The sequence below is a fragment of the Oryx dammah genome, unplaced genomic scaffold (genome assembly GCF_014754425.2).
Source record: "Oryx dammah isolate SB20612 unplaced genomic scaffold, SCBI_Odam_1.1 HiC_scaffold_8, whole genome shotgun sequence".
Lineage (NCBI taxonomy): Eukaryota > Metazoa > Chordata > Mammalia > Artiodactyla > Bovidae > Oryx > Oryx dammah.
Genome location: NW_024070192.1, coordinates 49,885,437 through 49,909,434, shown reverse-complemented (window position 1 = coordinate 49,909,434; position 23,998 = coordinate 49,885,437). Strand labels below are relative to the sequence as shown.

At 37.7% G+C, this 23,998-nt stretch overlaps 1 protein-coding gene across 1 annotated transcript in view; it reads right to left on the bottom strand.

Moving 5' to 3' along the window:
- The window catches only part of BCAS3 (BCAS3 microtubule associated cell migration factor), a 598,439-nt gene that overhangs the window by 503,943 nt on the left and 70,498 nt on the right, over positions 1-23,998 (bottom strand). Inside the window, exon 8 of the mRNA XM_040244470.1 lies at positions 685-757. Coding sequence (XP_040100404.1) covers positions 685-757 — 73 coding nt within the window. The remainder of the gene's footprint in view (positions 1-684; positions 758-23,998) is intronic.

Here is a 23,998-nt window from a genome sequence, read left to right as displayed (position 1 = left end):
TATCTTCTATTAACATCTTACCTAAGGATCATAATATATATTCTAATATAAATATAAAAGCATGATGGAATACACACTACTATATAGAAAATAGATAATCAACAAGGACCTACTGTATAGCAAAGGAGGAACTCTACTCAATACTCTGTAATAACCTATATGGGAAAAGAATCTGAAAAAGAAAAGATATACGTATATGTATAACTGAATCACTTTGCTCTACACTTGAAACTAACACAACATTGTTAATCAACTATACTCCAATATAAAATAAAAAATTTTTTTAATCCTCAAAACAATGTAAAAAAATGTTAATAACAGTTGATGATGATGATGAAACACTAACTTCTAATCCACTGTAGAAGGCCATTATAAATACTAAAAAAATAAACAAAATGAAACATATTTTTCTTAATGATACTACTGTTTCATGACTGAATTCTGATATACTGCTGGCTTTGTTTCATGTCCTGCTATCATCCTACATTTGAGAGAAAACAGTTGTACAGAAAAATAAAGTGGCCTGTGTGGCAAAAACCCTAAATATGTTATTAAGTCTTGTCCCATCCCTTTTGTAAAAGCATAGTCTTATGGTAAACAAAGACTTGAAAACATTAAAGTCCCCCCTCTGAAATAACACAAAATTTTAATAGTGGTTCAAAAAACTTTTTTTTAATTCCTTACCCGGAAGATCCAGTGCTCTTACAAACACCAAGGAGGGGCCTTTTTTCAGCAAAGTTGTCACACTTTTGAGCACCTGATAAGGAACATGAAGTAAAATGTAAAACAAAACTTCAAAAAGTATTCTTGTATATTTCCATTATTTTCATCCTCTCAAAATATTTATGGCTAAAGAGACAGCAAAACATTCATTTAATTCGATATATTTATATATTGAACAAAAAAACAGAAAAGCTATAAATAAACCTTTAACTACTTATAAAATGAACCAACATTTAAAACCTTTTTTATAATTGGCAACAACCTCAATTTTACACGTTCTCCATGTAATCAGAAAGCTACCCCCAATTCCACCAACTAATTACCTAAGAGTTGTATAATTTTGATGTCAAAATTAAATAAAGGAAGGTCACAACAGAAAGTTTAAAAACCTCAAAATTTCAGGCCATTCTCAATGTACAACAGTGTAAAATCCTGAAAAAAGACTAGTAAACTGAGTAGCAATGTATTAGAAAATAAAAATCAGTCAGACCATGAAGAATGAATGAAAGACACTGTCAAGTAAAGAGCTCCAAGAAACAACACAAGCGAAGCACCCTGAATGAAGTCAGAGGATGCAAACATACATCACTTGCAATCAACTTTTTAGTTTGCTGCTTACAAATAGATAAAATCACCTGGAAATGTGGCTTAAAAAAAAAAAATTTGAAACTATCATTAATAATTTTTTTTAAATATAAGAAGATATTTTAAGCATGAAACAAAATAACAATGCAAAGAAAAACTGATGCTTAGAAATAAAAGAGAGATCTGGGAAATTAGAGAGATGGTAGATATTATTTGAAAACTCAACACAAGAATATGAGAAAATTTCCTAGAGAACAGAGTCAAAAAAAAAAAAGAGAGAACCCACCTGCAAAAAAAAAAAAAGAGAAAAACTGCATTAATTTATATACACAGCATTAATTTATAAACAGGCTTCCCAGGTGGCTCAATGGTAAAGAATCCACCTGCTGATGCAGGAAAGGTAGGTTCAATCCCTGGGTCAGGAAGAGCCCCAAGAGGAGGAAATAGCAACCCACTCTAGTGTTCTTAGTTGGCAGGCTACAGTCCATGGGGTTGCAAAGAGTGAGACACCACTGAGCGACTGAACACAAACACACACGAGAGGACTGTTAAAGGACCGTCTCAAAGTTCCAATATATAGACAGGAATTCCAAAAAGAAAGAACCGAGAAAAACAGAGGAAAGAATCCATGAATTGTTTCAAATTTTTTCATAGAACAAACAAATGAGTCTATAAGCCCGCTGTAGGTCTAATACAATGAATTCAATAGCTAACCACATGTCCATCATTTCAGGATACTGAGTCCTAAAAAGAATTTTCTACAGAAGCTCCAGGGAAAATAAAAAGGTTGTTTACAGGATCAGGAATTTAAATGACTGCTCTAGATACTACACTACTTATCCGAAAACCTACAGCTAACATCGTGAATCCATTCCCCCTAAGGTCAAGAATAAGGCAAAGTCTCCACTCTCACCACTGCTATTCAACACGGTACTGGAAGTTCTAGACAAGACAGAAAAGAAAGGGGGGGGGCCTTCCCTGGTGGTACACTGGAATCCACCTGCCAATGCAGGGGACACAGGTTCGATCCCTGGTGCAGGAAGATTCCACAGGCCACAAAGCAACTAAGCCCAAGGGTCACAACTACCAAACCCAGACTCAGGACTCAGAGGCGCAACAACTGAGCCCATGCTGCAACTACACAAGACTGCACACCTGGCGCCTGTGCTCCACAGCAAGAGAAACCACCACAATGAGACACCTGCGCACCTCAACAAGAGGGCAGCCCCTGCTCACGGCAGCCAGAAAAAGCCCCTGTGAACAGCAAAGGCCAGGCACGACCAAAAACAAGTGTAAAAATAATAAGTACTGTAAAAAAAAAAAAAAAAAGAAGTAGTAGAACGAAAGAACAAGGATAAAAATAAAAGAATGGGGAGGAAAATCATATGGATAAGAAAGGAATAAATAAAACTCCCAATTTGCAGGGCTTCCCCGGTTGCTCAGACGGTAAAGAAGATGCCTGCAATGCAGGAGGCCTGGGTTCGATCCCTGGATCTTCCCTCCAGGAAGATCCCCTGGAGGAGGAAATGACAACCCACTCCAGTATTGGTAAATCCCATGGACAGAGGAGCCTGTAGAGCTACAGTTCATGGGCTCAAAAACAGTCGGACTCAACTGAGTGATTTTTTACAGATACACACACACACACACACATATTTGCAGACAACACAACTGATACATCTAAAATCCCAAGGAATCAACAACAACAAAAACTCCTAGAGCTAGTGAGTTAGCTCAACAAGGTTACCAGAGTCAAGATCAACATACAAAAATCAACTGTATTTCTAGGGACTTCCCTGGTAGTCCAATGGTTAAGAATCCACCTTGCAAAGCAGGGGACACATGCCTGGTCAGGGAACTAAGGCGCCGCAACAAATAATGCCGCATGATGCAATGAAGATCCAGCGTGCCACAACTCAACTCCAACGCAACCAAATAAACGAGTAAATATATCTTTAAAATTTTTAATATGAAAATGAGGAAAAGATCTGAACCGACACTTAAAGGAAATATAGAAATGGGCAGTAAGCAGATGAAAAAATGCTCCACATCATAGGTCATCAGGGATTCAAATCAAAACAGTAAGACACCATTCCACAAGCATCACACTGCCCCAAATGTAAAACAACAACAATATCAGATGCTGACAGGATGAGAAACAACAAGAACTCTCCATCACCGCCAGAGGGAATGCAAAATGGTATGGTCACACTGGAAAACAGTGGACAGTTTCTTATAGAACTAAACGTACTCTTACTACAAGATCCAGCGATCATGCTTCTTGGTATTTACCCAAAGGAGTTGAGAACCTCGCTCACACAGAAACTTGCACATGGATATGGACATCAGCTTCGTTCACAGTTGCCACAAGTTGGAAGCAATCAAGATGCCTTTCAGTAAATGGGTGGATAAATAAATGACAGTACCTCTAGAATTTGCTGTATGACACAGCGAGCTCAAATCTTGTGCTCTGTGACAACTGAGAGGGGTGGGAGGGAGATTCATGAGGGAGGGGACATACATGTATCTATGGCTGATTCATGTGATATATGGCAGAAACCAATAAAATATTGTAAAATCCTCCAATTTAAAATAAATTAAAAATAAATAAATATAGTGCCTCCGGAAAATGGAATATGACTCAGGATTAAAACAAAATTAGCTAACAAGCCATGAAAAAATACAGGGGAGGCTTAAATATATATTGCATGGCTCTGGAAAAGGCAAAAGTCAGTTTTTAATATTGAGACAGTAAAAATATCAGTGGTGTTCAGGAGTTTAAAAGGAGGGAGGCATGAATAGGTAGAGCACAGAGGATGTTTAAGGCAGAGAAACTACTCTATAGGGACACAACAGTGTTGGAAAAGGTCAGTTTTCATTTCAATCCCAAAAAAGGGTAATGCCAAACAATGTTCAAACTATAGCACAACTGCAACTCATTTCACATGCTAGCAGAGTCATGCTCAAAATCGTTCAAGCTAGATTTCAACAGTAGATAAACCAAGAAATTCCAGATATACAAGCTGGATTTAGAAAAGGCAGAGGAATCAGAGATCAAATTGCCAACATCTGATGGATCATACTGCTCATACGGTTCTCAAGGCAAGAATACTGAAGTGGTTTGCCATTCCCTTCTCCAGTGGACCACATTTTGTCAGAACTCTCCACCATGACCCGTTCATCTTGGGTGGCCCTACAGGGCATGGCTTAGTTTCACTGAGTTAGACAAGCCTGTGGTCCATGTGATCAGACTGGCTAGTTTTCTGTGATTGTGGTTCCAGTCTGTCTGCCCTCTGGGGAAACAGTGGAAACTGGCTGACTTTATTTTGGGGGGCTCCAAAGTCACTGCAGATGGTAACTGCAGCCATGAAATTAAAAGACGTTTGCTCCTTGGAAGGAAAGTTATGACCAACCTAGACAGCATATTCAAAAGCAGAGACATTACTTTGCTAACAAAGATCCGTCTAGTCAAGGCTATGGTTTTTCCAGTAGTCACGAATGGATGTGAGAGTTGGACTGTGAAGAAAACTGAGCGCCAAAGAATTGAAGCTTTTGAGCTGCGGTCCTGGAGAAGACTCTTGAGAGTCCCTTTTACTGCAAGGAGATCCAACCAGTCCATTCTAAAGGGAAAAAGTCCTGAATATTCATTGGAAGGACTGCTGAAACTGAAACTCCAATACTTTGGCCACCTGATGCGAAGAACTGACTCATTTGAAAAGACCCTGATGCAGGAGGAGAGGGGGACAACAGAGAATGAGTTGATTGGATGGCATCACCGACTTGATGCACATTGAGTTTGGGTAAACTCCAGGAGTTGGTGATGGACAGGGAAGCCTGACGTGCTGCAGTCCATGGGGTCACAAAGAGTCAGACACAACTGAGCGACTAAACTGATCTGATGGATCACAGAAAAAGCAAGAGAATTCCAGAAAAACATTTACTTCTGCTTCACTGACTATGCTAAAGCCTTTGACTATGTGGATCACAACAAACTGTAGAAAATTCTTAAAGAGATGGGAATATCAGACCACCCGACCTGCCTCCTGAGAAACCTGTATGCAGTCAAGAAGCAACAGTTAGAACCAGACATGGAACAATGAACTGGTTCCAAACTGGGAAAGGAGTATGTCAAGGCTGTATATTGTCACCCTGCTTGCTTAACTTCTATGCAGAGTACATCATGCGAAATGCCAGGCAGGATGAAGAATAAGCTGGAATCAAAATTGCCAGAAGTGTCAATAACCTCAGATATGCAGATGACACTACCCTAATGGCAGAAAGTGAAGAGGCGCAGAAGAGCCTCCTGATGAAGGTGAAAGAGGAGAGTGAAAAAGCTGGGTTAAAACTCGACATTCAAAAAACTAAGATCATGGTACCTGATCCATAAATTTAAGGCAAACAGATGGGAGAAAAAATGCAAACAGTGACAGACTTGATTTTCTTGGACTCCAAAATGACTGCAGACGGTGACTGCAGCCATGAAACTAAAAGATATTTGCTCCTTGGAAGAAAAGTTGTGACAAACATAGACAGAGTATTAAAAATCAGATACAACACTTTGCCAATACAAGTAGTAGGAGATCAAACAAGTCAATCCCAAAGGAAATCAACCCTGAATATGTACTGGAAGGACTGATGCTGAAGCTCCAATATTCTGGCCACCTAATGCAAAGAGCTGACTCACTGGAAAAGGCCCTAATACTAGGAAAGATTGCAGGTGGGAGAAAGGGATGACAGAGGATGAGATGGTTGGATGGCATCACTGACTCGATGGACATGAGTCTGAGTAAACTCTGGGAGTTGGTGATGGACAGGGAATCCTGGCGTGCTGCAGTCCATGGGGTCGCAAAGAGTTGGACACGACTGAGCGACTGAACTGAACTAAAAGTAGTCAAATCCTAGAAACAGAAAGAAAAATGTGATTACCAGGGCCTGGGGTAAAGGGATAGAGGGATAGAGGGAGAAATGGAGAGCTGCTGTTCAGTGGATATGGAGTTCTTTGAATGTACTTAACACTGCCAAGCTTTACAATTAAGTTTACCAGGAATTCCCTGGTAGTCCAGTAATTAGGGCTCTGCACTGCCACTTCAGGGGATATGGGTTCAATTCCTGATCAGGGAACTAAGATTCAGCATGTTACACTGCATTCCTCCCACCAAAAAGAAGTTTGTAAAGATTTAAAGACAGTAAATCTTTTGTGATTTTTACCACAGTTTTGAAAAAGGTACAAAGAAATTGTGTGGTTGCACAAGTGTGTGCCTATTGGCTGTGTGTCATGAGGCAGATATATAGACAGATATTTAGTAAACTTCAGTGCTAAAAACAAACATATAAACATCAATTTCAGGATAGGGTAGTCTTCTTTGGGGTTTAGGATGGAGAAAATTTCGGGGAGGGGTGGACAGGGGGCTTAAGCACTCTTAACAGTGTTCCATTTCTTTGCTAGATGGTATACACCAAGTGTGGGGCTTCCCACGTGGCGCTAGCAGTAAAGAACACCTCTGCCAATGCAAGAGACACAAGAGACGCAGGTTCAGTCCCTGGGTCGGAAAGATCCCCTGGAGAAGGACATGGCAACCCACTCCAGTATTCTTGCCCGAAGAACCCCATGGAAAGAGGAGACTGGCAGGCTATATAATCCATAGGGTCACAAAGAGTTGGACACGACTGAAGTGACTTAGCACGCACGCATATACCAAGTGTAATGTAAATGTTAATATTCCACATTAATGGATCCCTCCAAAAATAATGAGGTTTAAATGTGGCTACACATTTATATTGTGCTCTGACATAATATACTTTTAAATTGTAATAATAATTATACAAAATAGGTTAAGACAAGTTATATGCTCCATTCACAGACTGTATTATCATACCTTAAAAAGATCAAAACTATAAACACAGTGTTGATGAATAAAGTTCCCCATAACCAACTTAAATTATGAGACGCTTAGAACAATTAGTGTCTACATTTTCACTAAATATTAATTTACTATGGATTGGGTGCTTTTCCCCCTGCTAAACAAATAAATCAGATTTCACAATTAACAATATGACTTTCAAATGAAGCACAAGTTAAAAATTAACTAGTCCAAAGCCCATGATATTTATGCTTCAAATTAATTATAACTGAGTTTCAGCTACACAAGGCCAATTTTTCACTCCTACATTTTTCACCTTCACCTTTAACAATACCTATTCTGCCTCTGCCTCCTGGTGTTTTGACAAGGTCTTTATGGTTTGTACCTGGTATTATACACACCAATTTGCTATTCTGATGAGTGGCACACCATGTCTTTAAAGTGCAAATAATACTGGCAAGAAAGGTTTGATTGTCTTTGTGTTTTTCAAACCTGAATTGAAGAACCTCATTGGTTTCCAGTGAACTACTGGGTTACAAATGGAGAAGGGAATGGCCACCCACTCCAGTATTTTTGCCTGGAGAATTCCATGGACAAGAGGAGCCTGGCAGGTACAGTCCATGGGGTTGCAAAAAATTGGGACATGACTGAGCGACTAAAATACACCGGGTTACAACAGTCCTACCGAATTTGCTCTCCAAGTCACCTGACACTAAAGATTTATACTCTTCGTGGATATTTAGAAAAGGTAACCAAGCAAAAAATTTACACTACAAAATAAGGCCCTCACTAAAGAACAACATAAAGCCAAAAGCACCCACTGTACCAGCAAAACTGTCTGGAAATAGGAAAGACTAGTCTACAAAAAGCACATAAATCATAACAAATCCTTCAAATTTCTTTGAGGCACACTGTCCACTGATTTTTTTTCAAAGTTGGAAAACTATATAACATAACTTTAACTCTGCCTTAAATAATGTTGTTGTGGACAGTTTGAATAAACACAATTTTTTAAGTGTTGGTATAAAAATTCTACAATCTCATGACCACTGTAGCTATTAACCTGATTTTTCTTGCAATATAAATAGCATGTACTCTCCATGATGCCTAATGGAGTCATCACCCTCCCATAATGTAATCCTCCAAATTGTAGAGGATTAACTTTTTATATATAAAATTGTGTTTATTTGCATGTACAATAGAGAGAATGACGTTACACACACCTGTTCTACAGCATTTAACAGAATGATTGAAATGAAAAGCGGTTAGCTAAATCCATCAAATATAAAAACTATTGCAATCCTGTTGCAAAGTCCTTTTGTTAAACTCCTTTTATTCTAAATCCTTTTAATTCTGTCCTATAACACTAAAACATTTATAAAAAAGCTTAAAATCCTAATAAATCGCACAATTAAAGTAATGAAAATGGGCCTGCCCACCAAGTCACCAAACTCCTTCCCCCTCAACAAAATTCAACAGTTTTCATGTCAGAAAATGTTAAATGATACCCTCTACCACACACACCATTGTGAACTCACTTAAACTGAAGCGTGTAAGTTCATTAATCAGTCTTAAAAATTTCAAAATACCAAATAGAAACCAGTTCTGCATGGATCCAAAAGCATATTCAGAGGCAAATAAACATCCAACTGATATTAAGATTCTAACTCTACTCTGTGATGTTGAGGATGATATCTGGAAAAGAGAGATTTTTACATAAAAGTATGTTAAGTAGGCACTAAGAAATTTTAACTGAGACTGCCTGCTGCAGTAGGATTCCACTGAACAATTTAATTCACTTTATCAGTTAAACTGTTTCCAAGCCTTCCATTCCATTTGTTATTTTATTGAAATAATTCTTTCAGAAGATATTTAAGTCAATGGGGTTGTCCAAACCCATTTTCCTTATAGATTCTCTCAATGTGAGCTTCAACCTGTAGTCATATTTTGCAGATATAAACTGTAGGTAGAAAGTATGATCCTATGCAGTTTGTAGTCAATATATCTTATTGTATGTTAATTTCAGATTTGGGGTAGATATTTTCCCACTAAAAAGTTCTATTTTATTAGACAATGTTCTATTTTGTGCTATAAAACAATCTCCATTATGAACTAGATTACTCCTCATGTTTACTTCTCACCTAAAAGAGAAAAATATTAGGAATATTTTAGTACAAAGAAGACAAAGATAAAATGGAAGATGCAGTGAAGAGGGAGAAATGGGGAAACAGATACACAGGCTGCAGGTACCATCAACCAACCACAAGAAAAACAGGACAGAAATCTTATTCCCTTAAATATGTTTTATCAAAACATGATCACCCAGCACATCTCTGCATTTTCCTCAAATATCCAAGACATGCATATACACTTTAGACTCCACAGTGACACAAAAACATTAAAATGTTAAAGGCAATATTTTTTAGTTCTTCCTGGCTTTATTATCTTCCTCTGTAAGTTACACATTTTAGTATACGAAGTATTCCTTCATATATGATAGCGTCATATTATTTCTCTTCAAGGATTGATCAGGCCCTTTATGTTCTTTCACAGATTTGACTTGCCAGACCTTTTAATAAACACCAAACACAAATCATACATGTGATAAAGGAGTAAAATGAGACTTTGAGAGGCTAAATCATTTTCCCAAGTTGCTGTGGTACTAAACTACATGTGAATCAGAAAGAGAGCCCAGAATTTGTTCCTCTGTTTCTCTGGCTCGCTGAAAAAATCACTGTCAGAAAGTTATGGTTGAGAAGAACTCCACTGGAAAATAAATAAAATTACTGATAAAAGCTAATGTATCTAATCATTTAGTGGTTTAATTCTCTCATCTGCAAAGTGGAGATAAGTACCCGTACCTCACATAGGATTGTTGTGAGGATTTAAAAAGATAATAAATGGAATGGCCTAAACAAGGTGCTGTGACAAGAAAGAACTCAATAAACTTTATGCAGTTATTATTGTTGCTGGCAAATGTCATATTGTGAATCTATTTATCTACTTTCCTGGTAAGAAAAAATACTGTTCACAACCTTAACTCCTTCCGTGCTCCTTTACCAGAGTGTCAGTATCTCTCTGACCTAACTCTCTGCACTGCTAACCCACACTGGAATGTGCCAAGGACACTTCTGCCTCAGGAACCATTTTCAGCTATCTCCTTAGAACTATCAAGTTATACTCTAGTCACCTCCATAGTTGTCTTATACACTGTTTTTAGGTCATTGCTAAAATACTTTCCAACCAAAAAGGTCATCCTCTATCATGCTTCCACTCCTTCTTTTGACTTGTTTTTCTTTAAAGCATAGAATAGAGCCTCGTATTATACACATTTAATTGATTTACCTATTTCAACACACTCAAATGGTGCCTCAAACTCCATGACACAAGAACACATCTATGAAAGTTCACAACAGCTTTACTCATAATAGCTCAAAATATATGAATTCAACTCAATAGAAAATGAATAATACAATCATAAAATGGAATACAATTAAGTAATAAAAAGAAAAGATGTACTGATGCATGCAACATTGTCAAGAACAGGGAAAACGACTCCTCTAAAGTAAAAGTGGGACAAGAGATGCTTCCGAGGGGGTGAGGTTGACTGGGAAAGGGCATGTAAGGACCTTCTAGGGTAACAAGAAATATCTTTATAGAAGTATGAGTTACATAAGTGCATGCATTTGTCAAAACTCAAGCTGTAACAGGTAAATCTCTGCACTTCTCTACTGTAAATTACACCTACTTTAAGAAATTGAAGCAAATAAGCAAGTTGTTCAGCAGCAAAGGAAATAAACTGTGTGCAAGACATGAATAATGGTTGATTCTCTTGCCTGGAAAATCCCATGGACGGAGGAGCCTGGTAGGCTGCAGTCCATGGAGTCGCAGAGTCGGACACGACTGAGCGACTTCCCTTTCACTGTTCACTTTCATGCATTGGAGAAGGAAATGGCAACCCACTCCAGTGTTCTTGCCTGGAGAATCCCAGGGACGGCAGAGCCTGATGGGCTGCCGTCTATGGAGTCGCACAGTCGGACACGACTGAAGCGACTTAGCAGCAGCAGAGTGGTAAGAACAGAGGTGGGCTTTTCCCTCTATTTCATCTAAAATGTGACCAAAATATCAGTAGTCAGTCTAGGGGAAGGGTATACATGAGTTTACTGTCATATTCATTTCGCCATTTTGCAAGTTTTATGTTTTTTGCAGAAACAAGTTGGAATACACATTCTAATAAGTATTAGCCTGGCATGCTACATCCATGGGGTCGCTGAGTCAGACACAACTTGGCAACTGAACAACAGCAACAGTGCATTAGAATAAAAGGATTAACATGAAGATGTAAAATATGGTATCAAAAACACAAAATGTGAGGGAGGGGAGTTAAAATATACACCTTCTAGGTGTCAGAACTTAAATCATTACCAATTTAAAGCAAGGAGATAGAGTTAAAGATCAAAATTTATGAACCCAACAGCAGTAACAAATCAAAAGCCTAAAATAAATACACAAAAACTAGAGAGAAAGTAACACAAGCATACCACTAAAAAAAAATCAAATCACAATGGAAGAAGCTAAAAGAAGTACAGAGAAGAATTATAAAAATAACCAGAATAAAAGGAACAAAATGATAATAAGCACAAACACTTTTAAATGTCAATGGAATAAATCCTTCAATCAAAAGACACAACTGCGGTGGGGGGGGGTGGACTGGATTAAAAAATAAGACTCATCTATATTCTGCTTAAAAGAACTAAAGACAAACTGAAAGTGAGGAGAAGTGAAAAGAAATTTCATGCAAATGGAAACAACAAGGGCGGTGGTAGCAATACTCATATCAGACAAAATAGTCTTTAAAGCAAAGTCTATAACACTTTAAAACATATGCACTTGACCCATGAGCATCTAAATATTTAAAGCAAAGATAAACATGGACACAAAAGGAGAGACTGACAATACTACATTAATAGCAGGGGACTTTCACACCTCAATACATCAGTGGACACATCATCCAAACAGAAAATCAAGAAGGAAACAGAGATCTTAAATGACTCATTAGACCAATTAATCTTAATAGATATCTATAGGACATTCCATCCGAAAAGATCAGAATACACATTCTTATCAAGTACACATGGAATGTTCTCCAGGATAGATCATATGTTAAGCCAAAAATAACTCTCAACAAATTTAAAAGAATAGGAATTGTATCGAACAGTTTCTCCAACCAGGATAGTATAAAACTAGAAAGCAATTACAGGAAGAAAAATGGGGAAAATGAAAACAATGTGCTACTAAAAAACCAAAATGGATCAATGAACAAATCGAGGAGGAAACCAGAAAACAGCTCAAGACAAATGAAAATGGAAACAGCTTTCTAATATCTGTGGGATGCAGCATTTGACAAAATCCAACATTCATTCATGATAAAAATTCTCATCAAACTGGTTACAGAGGCAACGTATCTGAACATAATAAAGGCCACTTACAACAAACCCACAACTAACATCATGCTCAACGGTGAAAAGCTGAAAGCTTTCCCTCTAACATCAGGAACAAGGCAAGGATGTCCACTCTTGCCACTTCTATTTATAGCATTGGAAGTCCCAGCCAGTCCCAGCCACAGCAGTCAGACAAAGAAAAGTATAAAAGGCATCCAAATTGGAAGTGAAGGAGTAAAACTGTCACTATCTGAAATGGCATGGTATTACATGGAGAAATTCCTAAAGATGCCACCAAAAAAAAAAAAAAAAAATACTATTAGAACTAAAAAATGACTTCAATAAAGTTGCAGGATACAAGATTAATACATTTAAAAAGTTACTACTTTTCCATACACTAATATTAAACTATCAAAAAGAGAAAGCAAAAAAAAAAAAATCCCATTTAAAATCACATCAAAAAGAACAAAATACCTAGGAATAAGCTTAACCAAAAAAGTGAAAAGACTTATACTCTGTAAACTATAAAACACTGATCAAAGAAACTGAAAATGACATAAAGCCATGGAAAGATGATATCCTATGTTCATGGACTGGAAGAATTAATATTGTTAAAATGTCCATACTTCCCAGCACAATCTACACATTTAATGTCATCCATATCAAAATACCCATGACATCTTTCACAGGACTGGAACAAATAACCCTAAAGTTTATATTTGACCATGAAAGATCTTGAATTGACAAAACAATCTTGAGAAAAAAGAACAAAGTGGGAGATATCACTCCCTGACTTCAGATTATATTACAAAGCTACAATAATCAAAACAGCATGGCACTGGCACAGAAAGAGACACAGATCAAAGACAGGACAGAGAGCCAGAAACAAACCCACACATTCACGGTTAATTAATCTACAGCAAAGAAAGCAAGAATACACAATGGAAAAAAGACAATCTCTTCAATAAGTGGTGCTGGAAAACTGGACAACTACATGTAAAAGAATGCAATCTGAACATTTCCTCATACTATATACAAAAATAATGTCAACTGGATTAAAGATCTTAAGTCTGGAAACCAAACATAAGCCAAACACCCTTTGAATTTTGGCAGAATTCTGACCACATTTGAGAAGTTGACATACTTTCCTGACACCAGTTCTACGAAGTATATGTTTTATATTATACTCAATCTCTATGTCCACATAGCCACATGTCATTCAACCTCCCCAAGTTTGAGCACACTTTACATGGCACAGTTTTTATCATATGATAAAGAAATCTAGGGATGTCAAACATAAAATGAGAAACAATAAAGTCAGAAATAAGTTTCAAGCCATAGATGTGGCATTATCTCATAGTTTATAAATATGGAAACTCTATATACCAGGAAAGAATACATTTCGTTTTGAGCAAATATGCTCAGGTAATTGAAAATTAATTTTGGCAATTATTGAAAATAGAAGAAGAAAACTATAATACCAAAATCTTAAATTGCTTAGAAATCATCTATATTTACATACACAAATATGTAAAAATAAATATATAATCACTTAAGGAATTTAACTAGCATAATATGTTAAGCCTTAATTTCAAATGTCCAAAGGCCAAAAAACCTATTTTACAGTCACAAAAACTGATCTGAACATGAGCAGTTTGAAGTCAGACACAAATGGACTTAAGGTTTATGACCTTAATTCTGAACTTTAGTCCCACATTTGTAAACTGGAGATTCTACCTTACTTGAACATAGCAAGCGATCAAAAATAGTAGCTATTATAATAAAGTAAGACTAAAATGAAAAAATTCTGTGGGACCTAATGTTAAAAAGCTGGTAAGATAAACTTTTAACCATAAACTAAACATAGCAGACAATTATTAAGTAGTAATTATGAGCCTCACAGGGCCACATCGGAAAGGATGAAACAGATAAACAAAGTCATCTCTCCTGAGCAGGAAGTTCTAGACTACTCAGAAAACTAGTAAGAAATTATAAAAAGCAAAGTAAATAACAGGCATTAAGCTCTCTTTTAAAGCACCCAAAAAGCTCAGATATATAATCTTTCCTTGGTTGATCAGAAAGGTTTAATGGAGGTGCTTCCCTGGTTAAGAATCCATCCGCCAATGCAAGGGACATAGGTTCAATCCCTGGTCTAGGAATATTCCCCATGCTATGGAGCAATGAAGCCCAGGCACCACAACTACAGAGCCCACGTGTCGCAACTACTGAAGCCCATGTGTGCAGAACCCGTGCTCAGTAACAAGAGAAGCCACCACAATGAGAGGTTTGAAACCTGAGATGCCCCTGTTCACTGCAACGAAGACACAGAGCAGCCAAAAATAAAGTAATATTTTTTTAAAATAAGAAGAAAAGAACGGTTCAATGGAGAATGTCAAATTGAATTAGGGTTCCTTGGAGAAGAAGGATAAAGGAATTAAGAAAAAAATCAAACATGGAGACAAGAAAATACAAATGAACTAAGACTAAAGTCTAAAGTATGTATAATCTGCTGGAGAAAGGCTTTTCAAACTGACTAGCAGAAAATAAAGTAGAGTCCAAGAAGACAATGTGGAAAGATCCTGAATTCACCTCCTCTCATGGACATACCAAATCTACAGCTACACAAAGATCATTTCCACCAGGAAATGATCTAAAAACTAGATGAACTACTTCCCCACAACAAAAGACCACAACCAGACAAGTGAAAGGACAGACAGAGGACTTCTGTGGCGGTCCACTGATTAAGATTCCACACTTCCAATGCAGGGGTCAAGGGTTCGATCCCTGATGGGGAAACTAAGATACCACATGCCGCACAGTGTGGCCAATTTTTTTTAATGAAAAAAGGGGGGGCAGAGACAAGGTCTCAGCAAAAACCCCACTCCTGGCTCCACAACACCAATAGGGAAGACTCACCAATCTAGAATTCGCCTCCTGGAGGAGTAGGGTTGATGCCTCACATCGGGCACCCCACCCCTCGGGATCTGCACTAGAAAGACAAGCCCCCCAAATGTCTTCCTTAGAAAACCAATGGGGCTGACATCCAAGGGACTCAAAGCACTATATGAAAACTGGAATTCCCCTTTCAATGGGTCTGCATGCAGTCTCACTCAAACTAAGATCAGGCAAGAAAACAAAAAAAAAAAAAACAGCAATTTAGAACATGCCTAGACTATATGAGAAGGAAACTCATTTGCTCATCTAAGAACAACTGCTGGAAGGACAGGGAACAGCAGAATCTCGCCTTGGAGAGCGCTGGTGGACACTTACTGCACTCTCCTGCTAGCCTGCCAGCAGAGCTGGGCTGAACCAGAGGCAGCAGCCTCCCTCCAGCCTTGCTAAGTCAGGCAGGGGAAGGTAGTAGGCAACCACTGCCTTGCTGAGGCCGGAAAGCTCAGGGGGCTGCAGCACTCCCTCTTTACTGGTTGGAGTGGATGAGCAGAACAGACAAACATTCTACTGCTCCCTAGCTAAATTCCAGCGGTACTTTTAGCCACTCCCTGGCGGAGGCTGACAAGCATGAGCCGGGCAGCATTTTTCCATCCCCAGACCAAAGCTGGCAGGGGTACACAGGGAAGGCACTCCCCTGCTGCATGGCTGAAACCATGGGCATGTGGACTCAAGACCTTCTCCCACTGACTCTGGAAAGCCAGAGGGTCAGCCTGCCACTGACACTCTCCAGCTGACTTCCTAAAGCCAGCAGGCAAGTACGATCCACACAATGGCCAATCCCTCGATTGCCTAGCCCTGTTGGACAAGGAGGCCGACATTACTGAGCTCTAGGGGACTATAACAATTGAAAAGACAGTTCTTGGCAGGCCACCACCCCCAGGGCACTGCATAGAAAGTCAAATGAAATTCAACCCTAGTCTGCCTGTGAAAAGGCCCCATTTACTTAGCCTGGAGCTTCGGCCTGAGGGACAGGTTTCAGGTTTCCCACACACCCAGAGCTAAGGAGGTGCTCCCAAGGAGACGCCAGCCCTACCTTCTCCTCTGACCATACTACAGCTCTAAAAGACCTTCCAGAAAGGAGCTGCACAACTGTCTAGAGCCTCAATTTTTCTGTCACCCAGGGAACTACAGCTCTCCTGGACTGGAGGCCAGCAGGAATTACAAATGTGATGGACAGGACTGTATATATTTCTATACTTTAAAAGATCCTGCCCGGGGGTCTGGCTTCCAACCAGCCTGAAACTAGGTGCTAAATGAGATTTCTCCTACTAAAACACTGATAGGTCTTAGCACTCCCTCAAAAAGCCTACAATGGAAAGGGAATCCATAGAGAGATTCCAAAAGTTTGGCAACTTAATATATGGAGGAGACTGTAAAGATGAGAGATAATCTTATGGTGACTAAGGTCAACAAGTATAAAAGATATAAGGAAGTTCCCATAGCAACACTCTGAATGTAGCATGAGAGGGAGAGAAAGGGAGATGGGAGAAGACACCAGAATTCTAGAGCCACTTTTTCCATCCTGCCAGTGGTGGAATGGAGGTCATGGGGCACCCTCTTCACAACTGCTCATTTTAGGCACTTTTTCAGTGAAATTTAAAAATAAAAAAAGTATATCTTACTTCATTTGTCCTGGTGAGATAGGATAAAGAAAAATAGTGTTGATACCTACAGTCAATTAATCTTTGACAAAAGAGGTAAGAGTATACAATAGAAAACAGACAAATCTCTTCAGCAAGGGCACTGGGAGAGCTGGACACCCGCCTGAGAATCAGTGAAGGTAGAATGCTCCTTCACGTCATACACAAGATCTACCAAGTACTCTACGGAAAACAGTACGGAGGTTCCTCAAAAGACTAAAACTAGAGTTGCCATTATGATTCCGCAGTCCTACTCCTGAGCATATATTCAGAGAAAACTACAATTCAAAGATACAAACACTCCCATGTTCACAGCAGTGGGATTTTACAACAGCAAGACATGGAACCAAGCTAAATGTGCATCAACAGATGAACGGAAAAAGAAGATGTGATACACACGCACCAGAACATTATTCATCCATAAAAAAAGAATGAAATGATGCCATTTGCAGCAACATGGAACTAGAGATTATCATATTAATCAAAGTCAGATAGAGAAAGACAAATACTGTATGATATCACTTATACAAAGAATCACAAAAATGATACAAATGAACTTACATAAAAGATAAAACAGACTCACAGACACGGAAAACAAACTTACGACGACCAAAGAGCAAAGAGAGATGGGGAATAAATAAGGAATTTGGGATTAGCAGATACAAACTGCTATATGTGAAACAGGTAAATAATAAGGTACTACTGTACAACACCGAGAAATATATTCAATATTATGTAATAAACTATAATGAAAAATAATCTGACAAAAAGAACATGTATATATACATATATATAACTGAATCACTTTGCTGTATACCAGAAGCTAACACAATATTGTAAATCAATTATGCTTCAATTTTTAAAAGATTTTTAAAGGAGAATATAATTTACACTTGAAAGACTATAAAACTATGGTATAAAAATATAATAGACAATGAACTTGAAATCATACTACAGTGGCCTGTTCAAAATATGAATAAAAACAACAAGAACAGATGTTAGCCACAGTCATATTCTGGTTAGAGAAAACATATATAAATACACTACTTTAAAAATGCAGAAGTGACAATATTGTTAAATTTAAAACATTAGCACCTTTAAAGAATACATTTTTATATAAGAAAATCTCTCAAGACAAAATATATACAAAGAGAAACATCCCTCCTTCTTATTTCTTCACTCCAAACTTTCAGTTCTCATTTCTGATTTCCACTTCTGACCAAATACAGTTTCTCTTGCTTGCACCTTTCTCCTCTCCACTTACAGCCCCAAACACAAAGAATCAGACCATTAATAATCCTTGGTGGGGGGCTTCTCTGGTGGCTCAGACAGTAAAGAATCTGCCTGCAATGCAGGAGACCCAGGTTCGATCCCTGGATAGGAAAGATCCCCTGGAGAAGGGAATGGCAACCCACTCCAGTATTCCTGCCTAGAGAATTCCATGGACAGAGGAGCCTGGTGGGCTACAGTCCACAGAGTCACAAAGAGTTGGACACAACTGAGCAACTAACACTTTCACTTTTTCAACCCTTGGTTCACTTTAACATTAAATGCTTGGACTTCGTTTTTACATTTTAATAATATAATAAATACCTATTAACCCATCACCCAAGATAAGAAGTAAAACATTACCAATAGTTTCCATTTACTAACACAGATTCATACATCCTAAATCCTGTCACTCACCCACTACTAGGTAGCCCCTCTTCTAAATTTTGTGCTTTTCACTCCTTTGCACACACACGCACGCACACACACACAGAGTTGTATTTTCCATTTCTGTATTATAAAATTTGAGAGTTTTGATTAGTCTGTATGTCTGGTTGTTGCTGTTAACTGTGAAGCTATATAAATTCACCTGGCCTCAAATTAGACTCTTTCCATGTTCCACAAGTGAAATAATGGAAATTCCAAAATATTCCCAGAGGGAACACACATACACATAAAAACTGACAGACAGACTAAAAGTGACAAGAGGGAAAATCTCAGTGAAAACTAGGTTAAACAGGAGGTGCCAAGAAGATATTCAAATGATAACAACTGAGGCCCAATCCTCATGTTTTTCAAGATTAAAAGCATCACAGGCAAAGAGGGAAAAAATGCCATTCTCTAAAAGGTAAGAATCATCGTAATCCCCTGACAACAGTAAGGCAAGAGAGAAAGTTCAACCCTCCTTTACCTATTCATGAAATCAAAAGGAAAAAAGAATCCCTTGATGTTTTTATCATTTTCTTTTTCTACTACATCTAGTACCAGAGAGAAGAAAGCACAATTAAAACTATAATAACTAAAAATGCTTGCACCTTTTAAATGATCCAATATTCAACTTCCCCAAAGACACATTAATATTTAAACTATTCTACAAATAAAATCCAATCCCAATTTATTTTTCTTTATTTACAAATAAAAACCCCACAAGCCTAAAATATTTTCTTGCTGACCCTTTAAGAAAATGTTAGCACACTCCTGCCTTAGACTGAAGGCTGTTTCGGACATATTGAACAAAAAGTGAGTAACTTGACTATATTCCAGAATCAAGCCCAGAAATATTTAAAGAAATACAAAATATCAGCCCTGAACAACATAAAATTCACAAAGTGTGGCATCCAACGGAATGTTTCAAAGCAAGAAAACCTGATTCATAATTAGAAAAGCAATCAATTGACAGAACAGACTGACATTTCTTTAATGATGTATAGCTGACTTACAATATTACACATGTTTCAGGGATATAACATAGTAAGTTACAATACAGTAATTCACGATTTTTAAAACTATACTTCATTTATACTTATTATAAAATATTGGCTATATTGCCCATGCTCTACCATATATCCTTGTAGCTTATTTATTTTTAATTGAAATATTAGTTTCTGGTGTACAGCAAAGTGATTCAATTATACATGCATATATATACATATATATATATGTATATATATATATCTACACACACATACATTGTTGTTGTTCAGTTGCTCAGTTACGTCCAACTTTTTGTGATCCCGTTTACAAATACTCTTTTACAAGATACTGAATATAGTTCCCTGTGCAATTCAGTAAGACCCTGTTATCTAATTTTTATACAGTGATTTGTATCTCCTTGTAGCTTATTTTATATCTAATAGTTTAGAACTCTTAGTTCCCTGACCCTAATTGCCCCTCTCGCCTTCCTTCTCTCCACTGGTAACCACTAGTTTGTTCTCCGAAAGTCCACTTCTTTTCTGTTACATTTACTAGTGTACTGCATTTTTTAGATTCCACATATAGGTGATACATACAATATTTCTGTATGACTTATTTTTCTGACTTAATTCACTAAGCATAAAACCCTCCAAGTCCAACCATGCAAATGGCAAAATTTCATTGTGTGTGTATATGTGTATATACATCTTCCTTATCCATTCATCTATTGATGGACACTTAGATTGCTTCTGTATCTTGGCTACTATAAACAGACTTTATTTTTCGGTTCTCCAAAATCACTGCAGACAGTGACTGCAACCATGAAAGTAAAATTTGCTTGCTCCTTGGGAGAAAAACTATGACAAACCTAGACAGTGTATTAAAAAGCACAGACATCAATTTGCCGGCAAAAGTCCATCTAGTCAAATCTATGGTTTTTCCAATAGTCATGTATGGATGTGAGAGTTGGGCCATAAAGGCTGAGCACCAAAGAATTGATGCTTTCGAACTATGGTGTTGGAGAATACTCTTGAGAGTCCCTTGGACTGCAAGGAGATCAAACCAGTCCATCCTAAAGGAAATCAGTCCTGAATATTCATTGGAAGGACTGAAGCTATAACTGAAGCTCCAATACTTTGGCCACCTGATGCAAAGAGCCGACTCACTGGAAAAGATCCTGATGCTGGGAATGACAGGGCAGGAGGAGAAGGGGACGACAGAGGATGAGATGGTTAGATGGCAACACCAACTCAATGGGCATGAGTTTGAGCAAACTCTGGGAGATAGTAAAGGACAGGGAAGCCTGGTATGTTGCAGTCCAGGGAGTCGCAAAGAGTCAGACATGACTGAGTGACTGAACAAGAATACTGTGAACAATAGGGTACATGTATCTTTCTGAATTAATGCTTCAGCTTTTTTTCTTTCTGGATATATACAAAGGAGTGGAACTGTTGGATCATACAGTAGTTCTACTGTTAGTTTTTTGAAGGACCTCCATACTATTTTCCATGTGGCTGCAACAATTTACATTCCCGCCATCAGGGTATAACAGTTTCCCTTTCTCCACATTCTCACCAACATTTGTTATTTGTGGCCCTTTTGGTGACAGTCATTCTGAGAGGCATGAAGTTTTGATCCGCATTTCTGATGATTAATAATGATGAGTACCTTTTCATGCATTTGTTGGCCATCTGTACAGCTTCTATGGGAAAATGTCTATTTAGATCTTCTGCCCATTTTGTTAACTGAGTTGTTTTACTTGATGTTGAGCTGTATGAGCTGTTTCTATATTTTGGATATCAATCAGTCATATCACTGCATCTTATCCCCTTCAGTAGATTGTCTTTCATTGCGTCAGTTGTTTCCTTTGATGTGCAAAAGCCTTTAAGTTTAATTAGGTCCCATTTGTTTATTTCTGCTTTAATTTCTGTTACTTGAGAAGACAGATTTAAAAAAAAAATTCTACAATTTATGGTTTCTGGTCATCTATTTAGGTCTTTGATCCACTTTGACATTTTTTTTGTATATGGTACATGAAAATGTTATAATTTCACTCTGGACATGTAGCTACCCAGTTTTCCCAGCACCACTTATTGAAGAGATTGTCTCTACTCCACTGTATATACTTGCCTCCTGCATCATATATTAATTGACTAAAACTACATGGGTTTATTTCTGGGCTCTTTATTCTGTTCCATTGATTTATGTCTGTTCTTCTGCCAGTACCACATTGTTTAGATTACTGAAGCTTTGCAGTATAGTCTGAAGTCTGCAAATGTGATACCTCCAGCTCCATTCTTTCTCAAGATTGTTTTGGTTATTCAAGGTCTTTTGTGTTTCCATATGAATTTTAAAATTATATGTCCTAGTTCTGTGAAAAATGTCATTGACATTTTCACAAGGAGGGCACTGAATCTATAGATTGGTCTGAGGAGCACAGTCATTTAACAATTTTAATTCTTCCAATCTACAAACACAGTATAGCTTTCCATAGGATAGACTGACATCTAAATGCTATGATAAACATACTCCATTTACACAAGAAGGTAAAAGAGTATGTGAAAATGTTAAAAAAAAAAAAAATGGGAGAGCTCTCCATAAAGAAGCATATAAACACACATACAACTCCTAAAAATGAAAAATGCAGTGTCTGAGATGAAAAATATACTAGGATAGATTAACAATATATTAGATACTGCAAAAAAAAAAAAGATTAGTAAACATGAAGAGGCAGCAATAGAAAGTAACAAAAACACAAAAGGGGAAAAAAGACTGAAGAAATATACATACACACAGTTATCTGAAATAAGCAAGTAACTCTTAAAACTCAACAAGAAAATAAACAATCTGGGCTAAAGACCTGACAGATACCTCACCAAAGAGGACATAGAGATGGCAAATAAGCATATGAAAAGAAGTGTCCCATCACATGTTATCAGGGGAAAAAAATTCAACAAAGAAATACTGTAACACAGGTAGCAAAACACTGACATTAATGCTCATGAGAATGTGGAGCAACAGAAACTCTAATTTCACAAAATATATGGGTATTTTCTACATTTTCTGTTCAGTGTTTCTGTAAGCCTGAAATTGCTCTTAAAAAAATGAAACGTAAGACCAGAAACTGTAAAACTCCTAGAGGAAAACATAGGCAAAACACTCTCTGACATAAATCACAGCAAGATCCTCTATGACCCACCTCCTAGAGTAATGGAAATAAAAGCAAAAATAAACAAATGAGACCTAATTAAACTTAAAACCTCTTGCACAATGAAGGAAACTATAAGCAAGGTGAAAAGACAGCCTTCAGACTCGGAGAAAATAATAGCAAACGAAGCAACTGACAAAGAATTAGTCTCAAAAATATACAAACACCTCATGCCTCTCAATACTAGAAAAATAAATGACCCAATCAAAATATAGGCCAAAGAACTAAACAGACATTTCTCCAAAGAAGACATACAGATGGCTAACACACACATGAAAACATGCTCAAAATCACTCATTATCAGAGAAATGCAAATCAACAACACAATGAGGTACCATTTCACGCCAGTCAGAACAGCTGCTATCAAAATGTCTACAAACAATAAACGCTGGAGAGGGTGTGGAGAAAAGGGAACCCTCTTACATTGTTGGTGGGAATGCAAATTAGTATGGCCACTATGGACAACAGTGTGGAGACTCCTTAAAAGACTGAAAACAGAACTGCCATACGACCCAGCAATCCCACTGCTGGGCATACGCACTGAGGAAACCAGAATTAAAAGAGACATGTGTACCCCAATGTTTATCACAACACTGTCTACAATAGATAGGACATGGAAGCAACCTAGATATCCATCAGAAGATTAATGGATAAGAAAGTTGTGGTACATGTTACCCAATGGAATATTACTCAGCTATTAAAAAGAACACATTTGAATCAGTTCTAATGAGATGGATGAAACTGGAGCCTATTATACACAGTGAAGTTAAGCCAGAAAGAAAAACACTAATACAGCATCAGTTCAGTTCGGTCGCTCAGTCGTGTCTGACTCTTTGCAACCCCATAAATCGCAGCACACCAGGCCTCCTTGTCCATCACCAACTCCCGGAGTTCACCCAAACTCAC